Source organism: Sciurus carolinensis, chromosome 12 (assembly GCF_902686445.1).
Source record: "Sciurus carolinensis chromosome 12, mSciCar1.2, whole genome shotgun sequence".
Taxonomy (NCBI): Eukaryota; Metazoa; Chordata; class Mammalia; order Rodentia; family Sciuridae; genus Sciurus; species Sciurus carolinensis.
The window spans coordinates 80126960-80144964 of record NC_062224.1 but is presented as its reverse complement, the minus strand read 5'-3'; the positions used below and the strand labels follow the sequence as shown (position 1 = coordinate 80144964).

The window sequence follows — 18005 nt, the reverse complement described above, 5'->3', positions numbered from 1 at the left end:
GGAGGAAGGAGGGGTATCATGAGCTCATAGCAACAGCCAAAGGAAGGACAAGAACAGTGAGAAAGAGCAGACAACTCACAGGTTGGCACAAGCTGTGGGCAACCACGCCCCCACGCCTTGCTCTTGAACCCACTGACTTGATTCCATAGTGACTTATCTGCTAGGACTCCTACAGGGCTCACGGAACTTGGCTGGCTTGGGTGTGTGGCTTGGAAAGATGCCAAGGAGCCCCCTGTGTATGCTGAGCACAGAGATGCACAGAGATATGGGGAGAGTCAGCACAGGGGTCCCTTGAAATCGGGCTGGGTCATTCTTTATTCATTCGTCATTCACCTCATTCATCCAGTCAATGCTGATCCCTTAATTCAGATCAGGGCTGAAGAGAAAGGAGATGGTAGCCCCTGGCTGAACTCTGTAGCAAGCCTGGGCCTGAAGATGGTTCCTAGTCTCTATCCCCAGACTCCGCAGCTGCTTCTTTAAGTAAAAAGGGTGCCAAGTTGGGGGTCAGGGCAAGAAGCGACTTGTTGAAGATCTCTCTGTGTGGACGAGTCACGTTTCTTCCCTAGGTCTCATTTTCCCTGCTGCGTAATGGGGGTATTGGGCAGTTACTAGGATCTCTAAGGTTTCTCAGAGAATGGTTCTGTTTTTCAACAGTTTTGGGACCCATCCCACGAGTGAACACTTGGTGAAGGAATTAAGGAGGAGAGAGAGGATAAGTATGAATAAAGAATGATTTTCCTTCAATAGAACTTTCGAGAGAATGAAGGGGCCAGAGACTCACATAAATAGAATCTGTACCAGCAACTGAATTTGAGAGTAAAGGACAGGGGAAAGCTCTGAGCACCAGCTCAGCGGTGGCTTCTACTGCCCCTTAGAAAGGCTTTGTACAATTTTGAAAAAGGTGGTCTCTCTGGGCAGAGGAATTAGGAAGAGAAGATCTAGAGGGCAGATGCCTAAACCACGGGGTACATGGCAGGACGAGGAGAGCTCCAGCTGGATTTCAACCCCTACTAGGCCTGTTTGCCCAATGCCCCTGTACCAGATGTGATTTTCCCAGCCAGATGTTGACCAGGGAAGTGGTCAGCCTCAAGGGTCCAAGAGGAACTGTGTCTAGTAGAATATGTCATTTTCCATCTTAGTGAACAAACATAGGACCACTCTTCGCTCTTCCTATTTTGGGAAAGCAAACCAAAGGACCAGGTTCGTCCTCTCTTAAATGTGCTGGAAAGTCAAGCCAGGGTCCACAGCCCCAGGCAGAGTAGAGCACACAGGACAAGAGCAAGTAGGGACATTTTCCAAGAATCAGAGCACCCTGGAAGGTTCAGGACCACCTCATAAGCCCAGACCAGTTCTTGCCACCTCCTCTATGTGAAGCAGAACAAGCAGAACATGGACATTCTTCCTCAGACTCTCTCCCAGTCACTCTCCTTCCACATTCCAGACAGCAGCCCTCCCAAGTCTCTGAAGGGATTAGGAGAAAGGAGCTCCTGGGGTGATGTCAACATCAAAAGGTGAGACACAGGAGGTCCTGCATGTGCATTGACCCACAGGTGCTGGGACCAAAGGAGAGGTGGCAGGAGGTAAACTGGGAAAAGGGGATTAGCCAGGAGTGGAAAGAACGTAGCTGCTATAATCCCACATAATGAACCGGATTGTGCTCCCTGTCCGCACCCTAAGCCCTAGACAAGCAGGTACATGCTGCTGGCTTCAGCCTGCTGCACCAGAGGGCTGCCGTGCTGCCAGCCTCAGACAGGCTGTTCCCTCCAGCTGGCAGAGGCACCCAGGGAGGTGCGGGATAAAATGTCTACTTCCTCCAAGCTGCTCAGATTTGGGTGAGGGAAGAGTCTGCGATTGCAGGAAAAGACAGACAGGTGAATGACTTCTTCCCGATAATTGCACGCCACCAGATAGCAGCAACCATCACTTGCCCTAGGTTTTCAGAATTAAGACCCATAATCTGCTTCAACCAGTTTCCTCCATTCAACAGACTGTTGATCAGTACAACCAACCCTGCGAGTCCCAGGGAGGAGTTTACAACGTGGGTTATTCACAGCGTAATGAAAAAAAAAAAAAAAAAAAAAACAGTTCTAATTGATTTGGGAATGAGGAGTGATTTTTTTTTTTTTCCCTTTAGGCAAGGTACTGTCCCCATTTCTTGAGGTTTGGCAATATTGTGATATTTTTGCATTCCCTTGACATCCACTGACTGATGGCCAGAGGACACAATCAGAAGACAAGCCATAAAATTGACCCCTGTCTATCTCCCTTTTCATCCTATTTCCCCCCTGAGAAAATGAAGAGGTATTTGTAGTTAACTCTTCACCAACAGCCACCTTCCAGAAGAGACCCTCAGATGAGGGGCTGAATGGCATCAGAGGGGCCACACTCATAGGTTCTTACCTTCTTCAGCTTGCCACTCTTGGTCCCCACAAAAACCACACTGTAGCCGTTGTAAACGTAGGAGGCCACGGAGGTCATACGGTCCCGACTGGTGGTATAGAGGGTCAGGCCCTCCACTGGAGTGGAGCCTCCAAGGGGCTGATTGATGTCCAGTCCACAGAAGTTGTCATCGATGGGGACCGGCTGGAAGGGTAAAGAGAGGGCATGAAGAACAGTGAAGGCATGGCAGAGTCACTTCAGACTATCCCCACCCGAGTCGCCAGCCAGAGGACACAGGGCCTCAGGCAGCCACAGGTATGGGGCTCAGGGCTGTAACACATGCTGCAAACCAAAGTTCTCCACCAACTGACCCACAAGGGGCATAGTGGCTCCCGTGGCATCGGCTAAGGAGCAGTCACATTTACTCAATGGAGTCACCTGCACCTCCCCTTCTGCCAGGAAAAGCAGACTCACTTTGTAGAGTTGATGCTTGAATTCACTTTCTGGTGATTTTTAATGTCCCTGTGGACCATGTCATTCTGTGAGAATCTTTCTATTTTAGATGAGGGTCCCCGCAGTGAACGTTCACCCTAAGGTTAACATAACAAAATTTATAGATCCTGGAGAGGGTTTCTCTCTCTCTCTCTCTCTCTCTCTCTCTCTCTCTCTCTCTGAGACAGCTCATGTTCCTTGAGGCACAAGAAATTTTAAACCACTCAACTATCATTGCTACCTGCTACCCTGAGAATACTTGGCAACTGTCATAATAATATTGGATACTGCCTTCTACTTTGGAACAAAGTGAATCAATCTAAGCCTTAGTTTCTTTATTTGGAATATCGTTCCATTTTTCTGAAAGAATGAGGGAGGAAAAAGTGATATAATGCATTTAAAAGAGTTCTGTTAAGTTATATAGCCATCTCCATTATTGTACGTTATAGGTCAGTATTTGGGAAATGAAATCAAAAGATAATTTTTTCCTACTGCCAGCCTTTTAAAGGGAGAGGTTGTGTACCCGTATAAAGAGTATTGGTCAGGAGGGGTTGGGTCATCTCTGAAAGAAGATCACTTTGAGCAAGTGAAAAAATATTTGCTGGACAGAAGTGGGAAGACCTGGATCCCTGTTCTACTGCTAACTGGCTGTGTCATCTCAGGCCAGCAGCATCCTGTTTTGGAAGTATTAAAGTGTAGAATGGATGGTTTCTAAGATTTTGTTCAGTGAAGAAAGGAAGGAAGGAAAATAGGCTCCATGCTTCCTGAAAGCAGGGTTGATGGAAGAGTTTGCGTTCTCTGAACCACGTCTAGCATGAGGCTGAGCCCCGATGGGTACTCTGAGACACACCAGTTGTCTGCACAACATGGAATTGTGTGGAAAGTTTGCAAAATCTGGCTGCAAAGAGGCCTGAGTCCTGGGGCAGCTGTTCCTTCTGGGTCTGAAAAGGTGGAAGAAGAAAAGAGGAGAAAGAAAATGGCCACCTGGAGAAGCACAGAAATCATCAAGGAGATGCTTGCCCTCTGTTCCTCTCAAAGGCCTTTTCTTACCCTCACCAGGGAAGAGCAGGCTGACACATCACTTGTTGACAGACTCATTTCCTTGGAATAATTGGTTTATAAGCTACAGCATGTGATTTTTTTTTTTTTTTAAGCCAGGAACTTCCCTTCCATTCTCTTCTCCATTCCCAAGGGAATAGAGACTTATTTATTTCTTGTGGTTCCTTGGTGTTTTGTCAAGTTCAGCTGCTCCTGCTACTGGTAGGAATGATGGTGCAGTGGTGCATGTATATTCTTTAGGACAGGAAATCAGTTTTTAGGTTAAGGATGACCTTGAACTCTGGGCAAAATGGAGTCTCCACATAGCCAAAGGAATGAGCTTCCTGGGAAGAGAAGAAGTAGTGATGTGCTGGTGCCAATGCATCTCTGCATTTAGTGGTATTGCGTTGGTGCTTGAAGTCAGCCATGGGGGGAGTATTTACACTATAGGAAACTGGCAAATCCTATCAAGGGAGGCTTTTTCCTCCCTGCTCTGCTTGTATAGAGCCAGTTATTTACTGTTTACCAACATATCACTGGGCCAGTGGTAAAAACTTCTAGTTCCCTCCAAAGGTAGATGGTGTCATCAGCAACTACCTTTGACATTTTCTACTCATCCTACACAGTAGGCAGTAGCTGCTCTGGTAAGAGTTAGCCGATTCACGTAGTTCTGTCTATACTGCTACCCAGCAGCATGACCTTGATATTCATGTGCCTCTCAGCCTTAGTTTTCTCCTCTGAAAAGTACCAGGACTGGACCAGGTGATCATGAAGCCTCCTTTCAGCTCCAAGTCCTTGATTTCATGACTTTGGCTTTTTTCCTCTATGTTCTCCAGAAGCTTGTAAAACCACAGAATCTGGGCACAGTTGTAACCCAAACCAACTATTGCTAAATAGATACAGAAGCAGAAACAAAACAAAAGCCTGGTAATTATGGATTTCTCTACATTCTTCCTGACTGCAGAATCTTCAGCATTGTAAAGGAAATGGCGTGTTTTGATTCCAAGTCCCTGGGATTGACTGGCATTTCTTTCCCTCCTTTATTTCTCTCTCAATACATTGTTAGATATTCCCAAACACCTGCTGCTCCTTAACTGTTGCTCGAATGGTCAGAGTTTGGAGTATGACTTCCCTTAAAGGTGGGGTAGCTAAACAGACAGAGCCTGAACTCAGAAGTCATTTGGGATGAACTGAATTCAAATTCCTGTTTTATTGATCATAGTTATATGGATTTAAACAATTTATGTAATCTTTTGAATCTTTGTTTTTCCATCTGCAAAACAGAGATGATAATTCTTGCTTTGTAGGGTCATTGTTAAAATGAAGCGAGCTAACACGTAAATTACCCAGCACAGGCTTTAGCATGTAGCTGCTACTTGATGAGTGACAGTTCCCTTCCTCACCACTTTTCTGAGGGTAAAGCTCAAATTCTTGACTGACAGTTCCATGGAAGTTCAGAGATCACGTTAAAGCTAAGTTCTGGGACTACAGCATCTCTGGTTGATACTTAGGCCGCTCAAAGACCACCAAAATATCTCTGGATCCCCAGTTCTGACAAGTTTTGGACAAGATGGACCTGTAAGGGGCCCTTCCTCTTGCATCCTGCTGTCAAGTCCACACCAGGAGGGTGTGACCCAGGGGACGAGGGAGTGGAGGTTGAGGGTCTATTCTCTCTGAGGTCCTGGTCCCTCCGGCTGTCACCTCTCTCCCACTGCCTTTGCTGTCCTTTGGGTCACTAGCCCAGGCTTGTCTCTCGGCACCACCACTGGAGCAGAGCAGGGTGTCGTCTTCCTCTTTCCTCTGGCTCAGAAGCAGGCAGGAATCAGCAGTTTCCTCCTGACAAGATTCACTCTGGACTATGGGAACCTGGCTGGACTTTGCATGGAGTTAACCCTTACATCTCTTCTCTACTTCTCTTGATAGGTTAGGGTCATTGAAGTTGGAGATTATTTGGTCATTTTATAAAAGTAAGATAAGAAAGCAAATAACTGGCTCTTTATTATTGTGATTAGAATTAATAATCATAGCTGCCAACTTATTGAATGCTCATTATATGCTAGGAATTGTGCTATGCATTTTATGTACATTTTCTCTTTGATCCTCATAATAACTATGAAAAGAGGGTCATATTATTTCTATTTTGAAGATGGAAAAAAATTATGGCTCAGACCAGGTACCTAACTTGCCCAAAGTCACATAGGGCATAAGTGGTAAAAGCAATTTTTAACCTAATCTGTTGAACTTCAAAGTCTATTGCCTTAACCATTATCCTAGAGGACCAAGCACACTAGGAGAGGAACAGGATCATCGCTGGGGTCTGGTCTATATTCTTTCTCTAGAAGTGATTTTGAGCCCAACAGCAGGCACCCTCAATTCAGAGTACTCAGAAGATAGTCATGTGCCTCAGTTCCAGGTTGTTTTCCCAGCTGCAGATGCAGAGCCCACAACCCTTTGCACAGGAAACTATTTTTAGCACTTGGCACATTCTCTAACCATTAACTAACATGCCAGGTATGGTGCTAATCTTGCCGTGTATTTTCTCATCTGATCATTCCATGAAATGGGCATCATGAGCCCCATTCCACAGATGAAAATGTAAAGATGTTAAGTTACTTTTTAAAAAAATATTTTTTAGATGTTGATAGACCTTTATTTTTATTCATTTATTTATATGTGGTGCTGTGAATTAAACCCCATGCCTCACACATGCCAGGCAAGTGCTGTACTACTGAGCCACAACCCCAGCCCCTTAAGTTGCTTTTGAAGCAAGAAATAGAACAGATAAAATTTAAACCCTGGTTTGGTTACAGAAGCCCACGCTCTTATTTTTTTGAAAAATATATATTTTTTTTAGTTTAGATGAACGCAATACCTTTATTTTTTATTTATTTATTTTTATGTGGTGCTGAGAACCACACACACTAGCCAAGGGCTCTACCACTGAGCCACAACCCCATCCTGAGAAGCCCAAATTCTTGATCCCCATATTTCATTACCAGTTTCTCTCTCTCTCTATCCCTTTGTAACACTAGATTATAAGATCTGTGAGGGTGGGGATTGTAGTTTTTTATGTTTGCATCTCCGGTAGCTAGAACAGTGCCTGGAACTCAGATGATCTTCAATGCCCTCTTGTTAAGTGGATGGAGGGATAGTAAATGAATGGATGATGGAAGGGTGTAGGGATGGAAAGAAGGAAGGATGTAGGAAGGTATGGAAGGAGGAGAGATGGATGGATGGATGGATGGATGGACAGATGACAAGATGAAGGAAAGCAGAAAAGGAAGGAGGAGGAATAGAGAGATGGAGGATGGACAAATAGAGAGAGAGAGGGAAGGGGGGATGAATGGATGCAGGGAGAAGTGGATGGAAGGGACGGTGGGTCACTTTAATGGTAGCATGCTGAACCTCTGACAGGTGCTTGTCTCTGAGGTTCCGTCTCTGCTGTCTTCATGTTTAAATCTTGAGGAGAGCTTTCTCCTTCTCATCCTTTGCATGGACTTCCGATTCTTCTTTTCAGTTTTCAAGCTATCTTCAAGTTTGATTTCCTTCCTTCTCCTCTGACTCAGCCATCCAGTGTCCCCTCACTTGATCTCACAGTGACCTATTGCCTGCAGGTACACCTCTGGTCCCATTCCCTCTGGCCAGCCTCACCTACTGGTCTCTCTCACATAGTTGATCAGGTTGCAATGGCCTCCTTGCTATTCCTCAACACTCCAGGCATGCCCTGAATTCTTTTACTTGTTGCTCCCTCTCTAGAACACTTTCCCAACACCTGCATGGCCCCCTCTCTTCTCTCGCTGGGTCTTTGCTGGAATACCATTCTCAGTAAGTCGGTTCTCTCAGTTACTGCTATCTCCCTCTCCCCTGTTTAACTTTTTTTTTCTGGAGCCATAATCACCATTTTGCAGACTGCAAATTTATGTATTCATGTGTCTTGCTCTCTAGTAGGTAAGCTTCATCAGGGCAGGGAGCTTGGTTGTATAGCTCACCAAGCACCTACATCAGCACCTGGTGTGGTGTAGGCACACAAAACATATATTTGGAATGATTTAATGAATCAACAAACATGCCCCAAGTATCTAGAGTAAGCAAAACCTTGTGTTTTGGGTTGGATACTACTTGATAATCTCAGCCTAACAACCTTTCTCACTCATGGCCCTTGGAAGGTTGGAAATAGGATGTGCAGAGGGACATGGGCTGTAAAGGCGGAGCCCATGTGAACTATGGGGAGCAGAGCGAGGAGCCGCCTTACCGCTTTGGTGCACTGCACATCTTTCCCCAGCAGCCAGTTGAGTTCCAGGTTGCCCTCGCCCTGGTAGCAAGACTGCAGGCGCTCCTTGATCTGCAAATTGATGGCCCGGATGGGGAAGGCACAGAGGGCGGAGTCGTCGGGTGGGTGGTGGTACTGCTTCTGCCCTTTGGAGAAGATGGCGAAGAGCACATCATCCTGGCTGCTGATATTGAAGGCCTGGGCCAGCGCGTCCCCGGGTTTGGCAAGGTAAGCAGCCTGCAGGAGGCGGTATTCCACCCCGGCGCGTGTGCAGCCAAAGGGCAGGGACACGTAGGAGTGGAACTTGGGGTCATCCTTGCAGAGACGCACGATGCGGGAGGTGTAGAAGAGGTCCCCAGCAGAGTTGATGGCCACACCCTCGGGGGTCTCAGGCTGGACAGTGAGAAAGTACACGAAGCCCCCGCTGGCGAAGCCATAGATGTAGAAGATGTCAAAGTGTGAGACCAGGGCCAAGGTGTCAGAGGGGATCTTGATGAGGGAGGAGACGAAATCGCTGTGGAGCTCATAGTCCAGCATGGCCGAGGACTCCGGGTCGCGGGGCAGCTTCCGGCTGGACAGCGTGGGGAAATAATCCTGCTTGCCGTCCACCGCCGTGCCGATGAAGAGCTTGCCGTCCTCCCCCTCGGAGCGCACGATCACGCCGTACATGGTGCCGGTCTTGTTGACACTGGACAGGTAGTGCTCCTTCTTGTGGGACGGCTCCACCAAGATGAAGAGGTCGTCGAGCCGCAGCAGCTTGCAGACGCCCTGGTAGAGGCTGCCACAGGCCAGCAGGCGGTTCTCAGAGTAGTCGATGATGAGCAGCTTGTTGACGTTGTTGGTGAGGGTGAGCACCTCGCTGCAGGGCTGCACGATCAGGGGTGGGTAGCAAGACTTGTTGTCCTCCTCGGGCCCTGTCTTGTGAGCTACCTGGATGGTCAGGTTGCCTGTCAGCTTGTAGACCCGGTTGATGGCCCCCACATACACGGCCCCTGTCCCGTGGTGCACAGTCAAGTGGTTGAAGGTCCAGTCGCGGTTCTCTGAGTGGAAGGTGCTGAACTGAGGCATGCTGGCCGCTGGTGGGGCCAGCAGCACCCAGAAGGCGGAGAGTAGGACCACAGACCGGCTGTCAATCTGTGGGGCCCATGGCCAGGGCCGCCTCTGTTCCATCCTGAGAGGGGCCAGGTGGAGGAGACCACTCCTTTGTGTTCTTCTACTTCACCTTCCTAGCTTGGCCCTCACATGGTTCTGGAAAACACAAGGCAGAGTGAGTGGTCAGACTGAAAACGAGGCGTGAATAGGATTGCTTGACCCAGAGTCCCAATCCCAGCTAGCTCTGAGTCTCTTCCTTCTGTATGTTGGTTTTTCTATTTTTAACATACTCTTTCCCTCTTAGGGATGTTCAGGGAATCCTATTATCTATTTTGGTCTCCAGCCTTTACGCTATAAAATACTTTTTTTTTTTTTAACTTTACAAAGCATCTCTATTTCTGTCCTCTGAAGACATCATTTTATCTCTCAGAGAGGTTAAAAGACTGCTTAAGTTCACCCAGCCAGTCAATGCCCATGTCAAGACTGAAGCCAGTTTTCCCCACCCAATTGTCAGGTCTTACCCCAGGGGAGTAGAAATCTCTCCTGGTTTCTAAAAGCTTGTTAGGAAAGCCCTCCTCCCTCCTGCTCTCCCGAGAGTCTGATATCACAAATCACATTCCTTCTTATTTCAGACTCCCTTTGCCTCACACTGCGGTGTTTTTTACTTTCACCCTGAGTGATGGTGGTACCCTGTGGCCTCTTCCCCAGAAAGAAGCACCCCTGATCTTTAGCTGTTACAACTTGTTCGGAAAGGAAAACATGCTGTACCCAGTAAGACTGGGAATCTCACAAGTGTCATTCAGGAGCCTGAGAAGCCTGCGAGAGCTGGCCAGCCAACTCCTATCCCTTTGACGAGGGGACGAAGGGACATGTCGCCACTGCCTCCTAGGAGCCAGGCGGCCAGGTCCTGGGGAAGCTTTCAGCTTCTCAGCAGGTGGAGCTGGTCTTGCTAAAGGGCTTGGCGATCTGGGACCAGCTTCAGTCGCCTGGGGCAGGAGCTCTGGGTTGGGAACATGTGAGGAGGAGCAGAGGGAGGCAAGCTGAGATCAGTCTCAGCCAGCCACGCAAGGGGCCTCCCAAGTGCTCAGGCATCCGTGAAATCAACAGTGGGCCCCAACAACCATGCCCCAAGCCCTGTCTCCAGCCCTGACTGCTTCACTCCTGTCTGCATTCCAAGGAAGCAGCCCCGAGAGCAGGGTAAGGCTCCAGAGGACAGCCTGCAGAGACAGCCCCCCACCCCAGGCAAGGGGGTGGGAGGGCAGAGAGTGGAGCCGGTGGTCAAGCTGCTCCTGACTTTCAGGGCGAGGGACAGTGGCGGCATGGTAGCAGCACCAGGAGGAGGAAGCAGTGAGCTGTCTGGCAGAGAGATCTTTTCTCCAGCTGGACAGATCACCCGGCAACCTTCTCAGACAAGTCCAGACAGAACTCAGCACATGAGGAGGCAGGAATGGAAAGGGCCAAGCAGGGGATGGAGAATTTGCTCCGAGGTAGCTTAGGACAGCCCTTTCTGTCCCTTCCACTTCGCAATCTGGCTGGACTGGGTTATCATTAGAACAGGCACCACTTTGAGAATCCACACCAGTTTTTGCTTTATATGTTTAGAAACTCCCTTCCTGCTCCTCAACTCTGTATCCTAGACCTGGCAGCCACCATGGTGCCAGGGGAGGTCCCACCTAACTAGCTGCCCCTCCAACTAGACTCCACTGGGGTGTTTTGGGGTGACTCAGGAGGCCTCGTGCTTCCTTGGAAAGAGGAAGGCAGCAGCAGCATGAGGCTCAGGCTGACCTCAGCTACTCCACCACAGCCCTTCCGGCCCCACGCGCACACCGGCAAAGGCTCCCAATAGACACAGCTTTCGGTTTGAAAACCAGAGGTTATTTTTAGCTATGTCCTGAGGCTGGCCGGTAGCAGGACGTGAATTCCTCAAGAGGAGCTGCGGAAAGGAAATAACAGAATCCTCAAATTCTCCAGCTGGACAGGGAATTGCAAGAGACGGTTCTTTGTAAGTCTCTCTCCCTGGGTAGGAAAGTTTCTTTGGCCACAGGTGGAGAGTGGTGTGTCCCACCAGGAGTTGTGAGAAGGAAGCTAATTGTGAGCACACTGTGCCTGGGGTTTTGCATTTAAGAAAGTGCCCTCTGAAACAATTGCCCTGAAGTTGTGCACGGTAAAATCCTGCTTTCTCCACGACATACATGCACATGTGTGTTTAGCTTGTGTGGGGAGGAAGGGGTCCTGGTAGATAATATCAAAGGACATGTGTGAAGTTAAAATCAATCATCTCACCTCCCCGCTCAGTATCCTCTCAAGATACAGTTTAAACAGAGAGTGGCTTTTGTTGTTAGAATTTGGGAACAAATTTGGGACCTTGGGCAAGTTGAGTCTCATCTCCCATTCTGGCTGCATGGGGATAATTACAGTACCTAGCTTTCTGGGGCTCATGAGAGTTAATGTGATACTGTAGGGAGACTTAGCATAGCTGCTGATACACAGTGAGAACTTACTTCATTTATGTTACTTGTTATTATTATCATTGAAACCTCCCAGGGAAATGGCACTTCAGAAATCCTACCGGAGCTCTCCTTCTCTTATGATTATACTCTTCCTTCCCATGGGATGAGCATTATGAGTGGATCTTGGCTCCCCAGACCTCCCTGACCAGTGACAGAGCTCAGTCTGGAAAGCAGGTGGCATGAAAAGGGAAGAGACCCAAGATGATCATCTCTGTCATTCTACTGCACCAGTCTCAACATAGCTTCCCATAGACTTCAGGGACACTGGTGGAAGTGCAGGATCCTGGGAGCTGGACTCAGAATGGGACACTTGGCCTGATCTCTAGAAGGCATGGAGTTACAGGGCAGAAGGAAGAGTGGAGGACCCAGGAATCTTGAGTTAAATTTGTGCCTTTTGTCATTCATGAATTCATGTACTGTGACTTCGGATGGATCTCCTGAGCCTTTTTTTTTTTTTTAATCTTAAAATATGTTGAATTAGTCAACCTGTAAGATTTCTTCTTCCAGATGAAATGTGGCCTTGAGACCTGGCTCCTTCAGTGCCTGGAGTCTCAGACTCCAGTAGCGGCTGCAGTCCTTCTCTCCTATCTGGTGATGCATTCTCAACAGATCGCCACAGTATGCCCCTTTTCCTCTTACCCCTCCAGCAGCATCCGTTCTGGGACACACTGCTTCTGGTGAGCAGCCAGGGAATTTATCCCACTGGGCCCAGGGACCACCCACCCTGGGACAGCTGTTGCTGAGCACGGGATAGCAACAGGAGGTATGCTCTCATGCTGCGAGGGGTGGAGGGGAGATTTGCAACACACCTTGGGAGTGTGACCATAAGAACAAGAAAGAACCTCGTTTTTCCCATGCCAGAATTGATGTTACCAAGTAGCTCTTCTACAACAGGGCCCCAGGGACAAGTGTCAGGCCTCCTACATGAGTTCAGGGTAAGGGAAAGAACGCCCACCTTAGTGTCTTTGATGCATGATGGTGTCACAGTTAAGTGCAGCTCTGGATTTAGATGCTGGGACTCAAACAGAGCTATAGCTTTGTAAATGTGGTCAAGGTACTTGGCCATTCTGTGATGCCATTTCGCTGCCTAAACAAAGTGGGTTTAGTACCATCATCTGCCACACAGGATTATTAAGATGAAATCAGTTAAGACCTATAAAGCACTTAGAATAGTGCCCAGCCCATTTTAAGTGTTCAGGATACACTAGAGTTTGTTATTACCAAGTTATGTGTTGATATTTCCAGTTCCTCTTCTCCATCCATTACATGGTCTGTCTTAGAATGAGTTTCTATCCTCAGTTTGGTAAAAGACAGGGAACCTATATCATGACCTCATGTCCCTAGCATTTCCTCTTAAGCCCTATTTTCTGCTAGCACCAGCCTCAGAAGTTTTCTTTTTAATAACAGTGCCCTCTTCTTTCTGTTACATCTTTTCTCTCTGTTTAGTTTACGAAATCACTTGTCATATGCATTCTCAAGAGCTGAAACTGGCCTAGCTTCTGTCCTCCTATCCACTTCCCTCTTCCCCACCACTATTCTCAAACCAGGATGTGCTGCTCTAGGACTCTCATCTTATCTGCGGGGCCTCCCAGGACATCTTAGAGTGCTCACCATGCCAAGGAGAGGTCGTGGTTGCCTCTTTGGGAAGCAATGCCACTAAATATTTTATTGGGAGGGCCTGATGACACCATCTCCCCTATCAGGATCCAGGAGGCAGGTGTTGGTGACAGTTAGTGAAGGTATCTGATCCCTTCCTGATTAGCTGCTGCAGGTGTCAGGGGCAAAGTAGAGGGGAAATGAAAATCGTGTATCTGCAGGTTCTCCTCCCTGCTGTCCTGTTCTGAAGCTTTTTACAAGGTCTGGGTGTGGGTGCTTTATGCTTTTCTTATTGGGAATGGAACTGGGGGCAGAGTAGGACTTAGAGCTAAATCGAGCCCTAAGTTCACATTAGTAGGTTTCACTACTACCTTGGGACCTACCTGTAGACCCACCATCACCACTCCCTCCATTGCCATCATCACTGTCACCACCATCATCACCATCCTAGTGCTGAGGGTTTTCAAAATGGCAGCAATAAATGGTGCCTATTACTACTCCTACTACTGCATCCAAGGGTGGGGCACACAGCCGGACCCTGAGGAGCCAGATGGAGATGGGGAAAAGGTCAGCATGAAAATGAGGGCTGTGAGGTCAGAGAAGAGTTGACAGCTGCTCCTGGGACCAACCAGACCTCCTGCTTCTCCAAGACAGAGGAAAGTCCATCCTCTCCCAGCTTGCCTTTCTAGTTAGTTGGGCTTCTGAGCAGAATTTTGGGGTGAATGCTGAAGGAGCTTATGAGATCACTCCAACCTACCACTTTTCTTTTTTCAGATGAGGAAATCAAAGTCTGATGAAAGGAAACAAATATGTTCAAGGTGATTCAAAATGAGTCAGGGATAGGGTTCAATCAGAACTCAGACCTTTGTGACATGAAATCTAGTACTTTCTTCCTCTGTCCTAGGTGGGAGAGTCCTGGGAGATGGTTATGTTCTCCCTCAAGGCTGTCCTGTCTGGGAGAAAGAAGGTGCCTTTGATGGTGGCCCCAGGATGGACAGAAGTGAGGGTGGCACTCACTGGGCCCACACTGGGACATGGTACCCAAGGCAGATTCAAAGAGGTCTAGAATGAAGGGGCAGAGGGATGAAAGAGATGTTGTCAGAATGTCTCCCTTCCCTGTCAGGGAAGAACGACCTCCTCTAGCCTTCTTCAGCTCAGGCAGGCCCAGAATAATATCACACTGAGGAATGTCAACTACATTGTGTTTGGGGGGCTATGGTGTCCTGTGCCACATCCCTTTGGACATGTGGAGCCCGATGGAGAGGAGGGAAAAGGTAAGCATGAAAATTAGGGCTCTGAGGTCAGAGAAGAGTTGGCAGCTGCTTCTGGGACCCGCCTGACCTCCTGCCTCTCTGTGGCAGAGGGGACAGGTCAGATTTCACCTAAGCACAGAATGCTGCTCCCTTTTCCGAGAGTTAGCTGCACCAGAAGAGACAGAACATAGATATTAAGGGGGTCAGCCTATCTAGAGAGGATCCCGGGCATGCACTGCCAAGGAGATGGTGGAATTTGCTGACACCGAATGTTCTTGCCGGCTGTCTAGGAACAAGCTTACCCAGAGGCACGGGATCGGTCCTGATGATGTCAGAAGGCTCCTTTTGGTGTCAGATTTCTATGAATAAAAACCCATGAGAATTACGGTCTAAATGTGAGATTCCGAGGCCCCAGCCTGTCCCCTGTGGGTGGAGTGGTACTGAAGGACCCATCTGAAGGTCCCTCGGGCAGTAGAACGTGCAAACATTCCAGCGTCACTGTAACACCGACCTCGGAGGTAGTCCAAGCACGTTGGGCAGCACAAGGTGAGCAAGAGGGCGAACGTGGAGGCCCCGGGTGACGCCGGCAGCTGAAAGGCCTCAATTAGAGTGAAAGGAGTTATCTGGTATTTAAATAATTATTAGATTGAAGGAATAATCACGGGTTTGAGCTGATTTTTTCCCCACTGTCACCCTGATGGCGTCTATAATATTATTATTCAAATGCCCAGGCTTCTCATTGAGAAGGGACCAAGAGAGAGAGGGAGGTGGGGGAGGGGTGGGGAGCGGCACGGGGGTGGGGAGAGCTGCTCATTTAATCTCCATGTGACAGGGCTGCAGGAGGTACGATTAGTCTTTTTCTTATTTCAGCTGTCACTCATGCACAGACACCAAGATTGTTATTAGCGTTATTTTATGCACGCGATTTAAAGGGAAAGGGGGGAGGGGTGTGGGGAGAGGGAGAATTTCCTACTGAAAATAACGGGACCAAAGGAACAATTTAGATGTCACTGCTCTACCAGCTGCGTTTGCTTCATTAATCGAATGTCATTTTCCCCCTAGACTCTGTGCTGTTATGTGAAGCTAAGTGGCTAGACCTCGCCCCAGAGCAGAGGATAGGGAAGGGGAAGAGGGGAGAGGAGAGGAAAACGGGGCTTGGCATTCTTCCCTGAGGTGAGGTGGGTAATCTGTGGCTCCTCCAGGGTGGGTCAAGGTAACGTGGAGTGACAATTTCTGCCTAGCCACCCTCTCTTGCTATGAGAAGATGGGTCTCTGCCTGTCTTCACAGACACAATTCCTTTCACATGTGGGATAAAGTGAGATTCAATTTCCAATGACCATGGAGCCTGAGAAGGGAATTTGGGGCGCTTCTATAGTCCCCATCAGTAATAAGGGAAGAAGCCACTTTCCGGGCAGGGACCTGGGCTGTCTGACCAGCGCTGTGTGTAGCTCTCTGCTCTGGTAAAGGTCTTTGGATCCCACAAAACTGCATGACAGTGCCAGACTGGGCGTGACCCCATGGTAGACAGGGGTAGGGAAACAGGGTCACAAGTGTGAAGACTGGGTTTGGGGCAAGAAATGTGGAATAACAGGTGTTAAAGATCAAATTGTGTCCTCTGTGTTGGAAGTCCTAACCCCAGAAACTCAGAGCGTGACTGTCATTGGAGAAAGGGTCTTTGCAGAGGTAGTGGAGTTAACACGAGGCCGTGACAGGAGGCTGGAGTCCAACATATCTGGTGGTCTTATAAGAAGAGAAAGCATGGAAACAATGGTACAACCTGTGAAGAGGCACAGGCAGAAGACATCCTCTACAAGCCAAGGACAGAGGCCTGGAAGGGATGCCTCCCTCACAGCCCTTGAAAGGGTTCAACCCCTCAGACACCTTGAGGCGTCTTCCCAGCCTCTCTAACACTGAGAAAGTGTCTCTTGCTGAAGCCACCTGGCCAGCACCTGGTGAACTAATACAGCGGGGAGGAGTGACGGATTCTAACTTTTCTGCTCAGGAGTTCCTCTTTCAAAGAAAAGGGGTATGTGCACATGCCTACTTGAGGGGAGCAGGGGGGCACAAGTGGTCACAGGGCTGGGCCACATAGAGATGCAGAGCTTGAACATCTCCATGAGAACCCAGGGCGGCCAACCACACTTCTTCTTTAACTCCCCAGGAAAACAGTAGCCCAGACAACCCACTGGCTGGGCACATCAGGGCTCTGGGATTAGGTTTGTTGATCTCTGTTTTTCCTGCTGAGTGGGTCCTACTCTTTTTGGCCCCTCCTGTCCATATCCTCCACTTCTGCCCAGGAGAGTGGCTTTGTCACTTGCCAGACCCCAAGAACACAGGATGAGATATTTTGCTACTCCCAGGGAGAGCTCTTGCTCCGTTCCCACCCTAGCTCCTCCTCCACCACGGGCCCTATCCTGGGACCACTGCTTTTCATACCAGGGAGGAGTTTCTGGTATATTTTTTCCCAGGTCTCTCAGTGGGTTCTGTTCGAGCCCTGGAAACCACATCAGTTCTCCCAGGGCCTTAGAAAAACATCCAGTGTTTGTCCTCTCTCCTTGCGTGGGCTATAAAAGTTTGGAGTTGTCTCCCTGAATTATGAAGGGTTCTAGGATGAGTGCTCATTTGAGGGGCTGGCAGTGGGGAGGGGGTGGCTCTGATCCTTTCTGGGGCACAGGCTGGGCTGGCTTTGCAAAGTCAAAATAAGATTCATTACCCGGGGGCCGGAGCAGGGAGATACACCGCCTGACCCTGCAGACCCGCCCCATATGTCATGGGCCTGTCAGAAATCTCCCAGAATTCCCTTTATTATCTAAAGGTCGCCACCCGGGCAGAGCTGAGAGAGCCGCATGGTATAAACTAAACTACAAGAGCAATCAATTTCAAGCAGCTGCCTTCTCTGACACCCCTATCCTGCTCCCCCTTCCTGAGCCTCTGTCCTCTTCAACCCCCTCTGGGGGAGGGCCAGGGAGAAGGGCTGCCTTGCCATGGTCACCTCCCTCCTGGGTCAGAAAGAATTTCTGTGAACAAGCAGGGCACTGAGGCGGTGAGAGCTTGGGAGTGTGTCTACTCTCTGTACTAAGTGGGGCTGGGAAGAGGTCCCCCCACAGAGGGGGGACCTAATCCTAGGAGGCCCTGTTTAAACCTGGTGGTGGTGTTCTGGTAAGCGTTACTGGCTTACCTGACAGGAAAAGGAATTCCCAGGCTCCTTCCAAAGCCATACCCAGTAGGGATATGGTTTTGCTAAGTCAAGTCAAAATTCATGTCAAGGGATCTCCTATCCTAAAAGGTCATGAGTAGCATGATCATAGCCACTCCCATTGGTTTTTTATAACAAAACCAATGAAGAATAGCTGCTACCTTATTATTACCAATCA

General features: G+C 48.7%; 1 protein-coding gene across 1 annotated transcript in view; it reads right to left on the bottom strand.

The window, feature by feature from the left end:
• Plxna2 (plexin A2) overlaps window positions 1-18005 on the bottom strand; it is a 210775-nt gene that overhangs the window by 176626 nt on the left and 16144 nt on the right. Inside the window, 2 exon segments of the mRNA XM_047520205.1 lie at window positions 2401-2583; window positions 8162-9427. Of these exon segments, the coding sequence (XP_047376161.1) occupies window positions 2401-2583; window positions 8162-9349 (1371 nt within the window). The 5' untranslated portion in view covers window positions 9350-9427.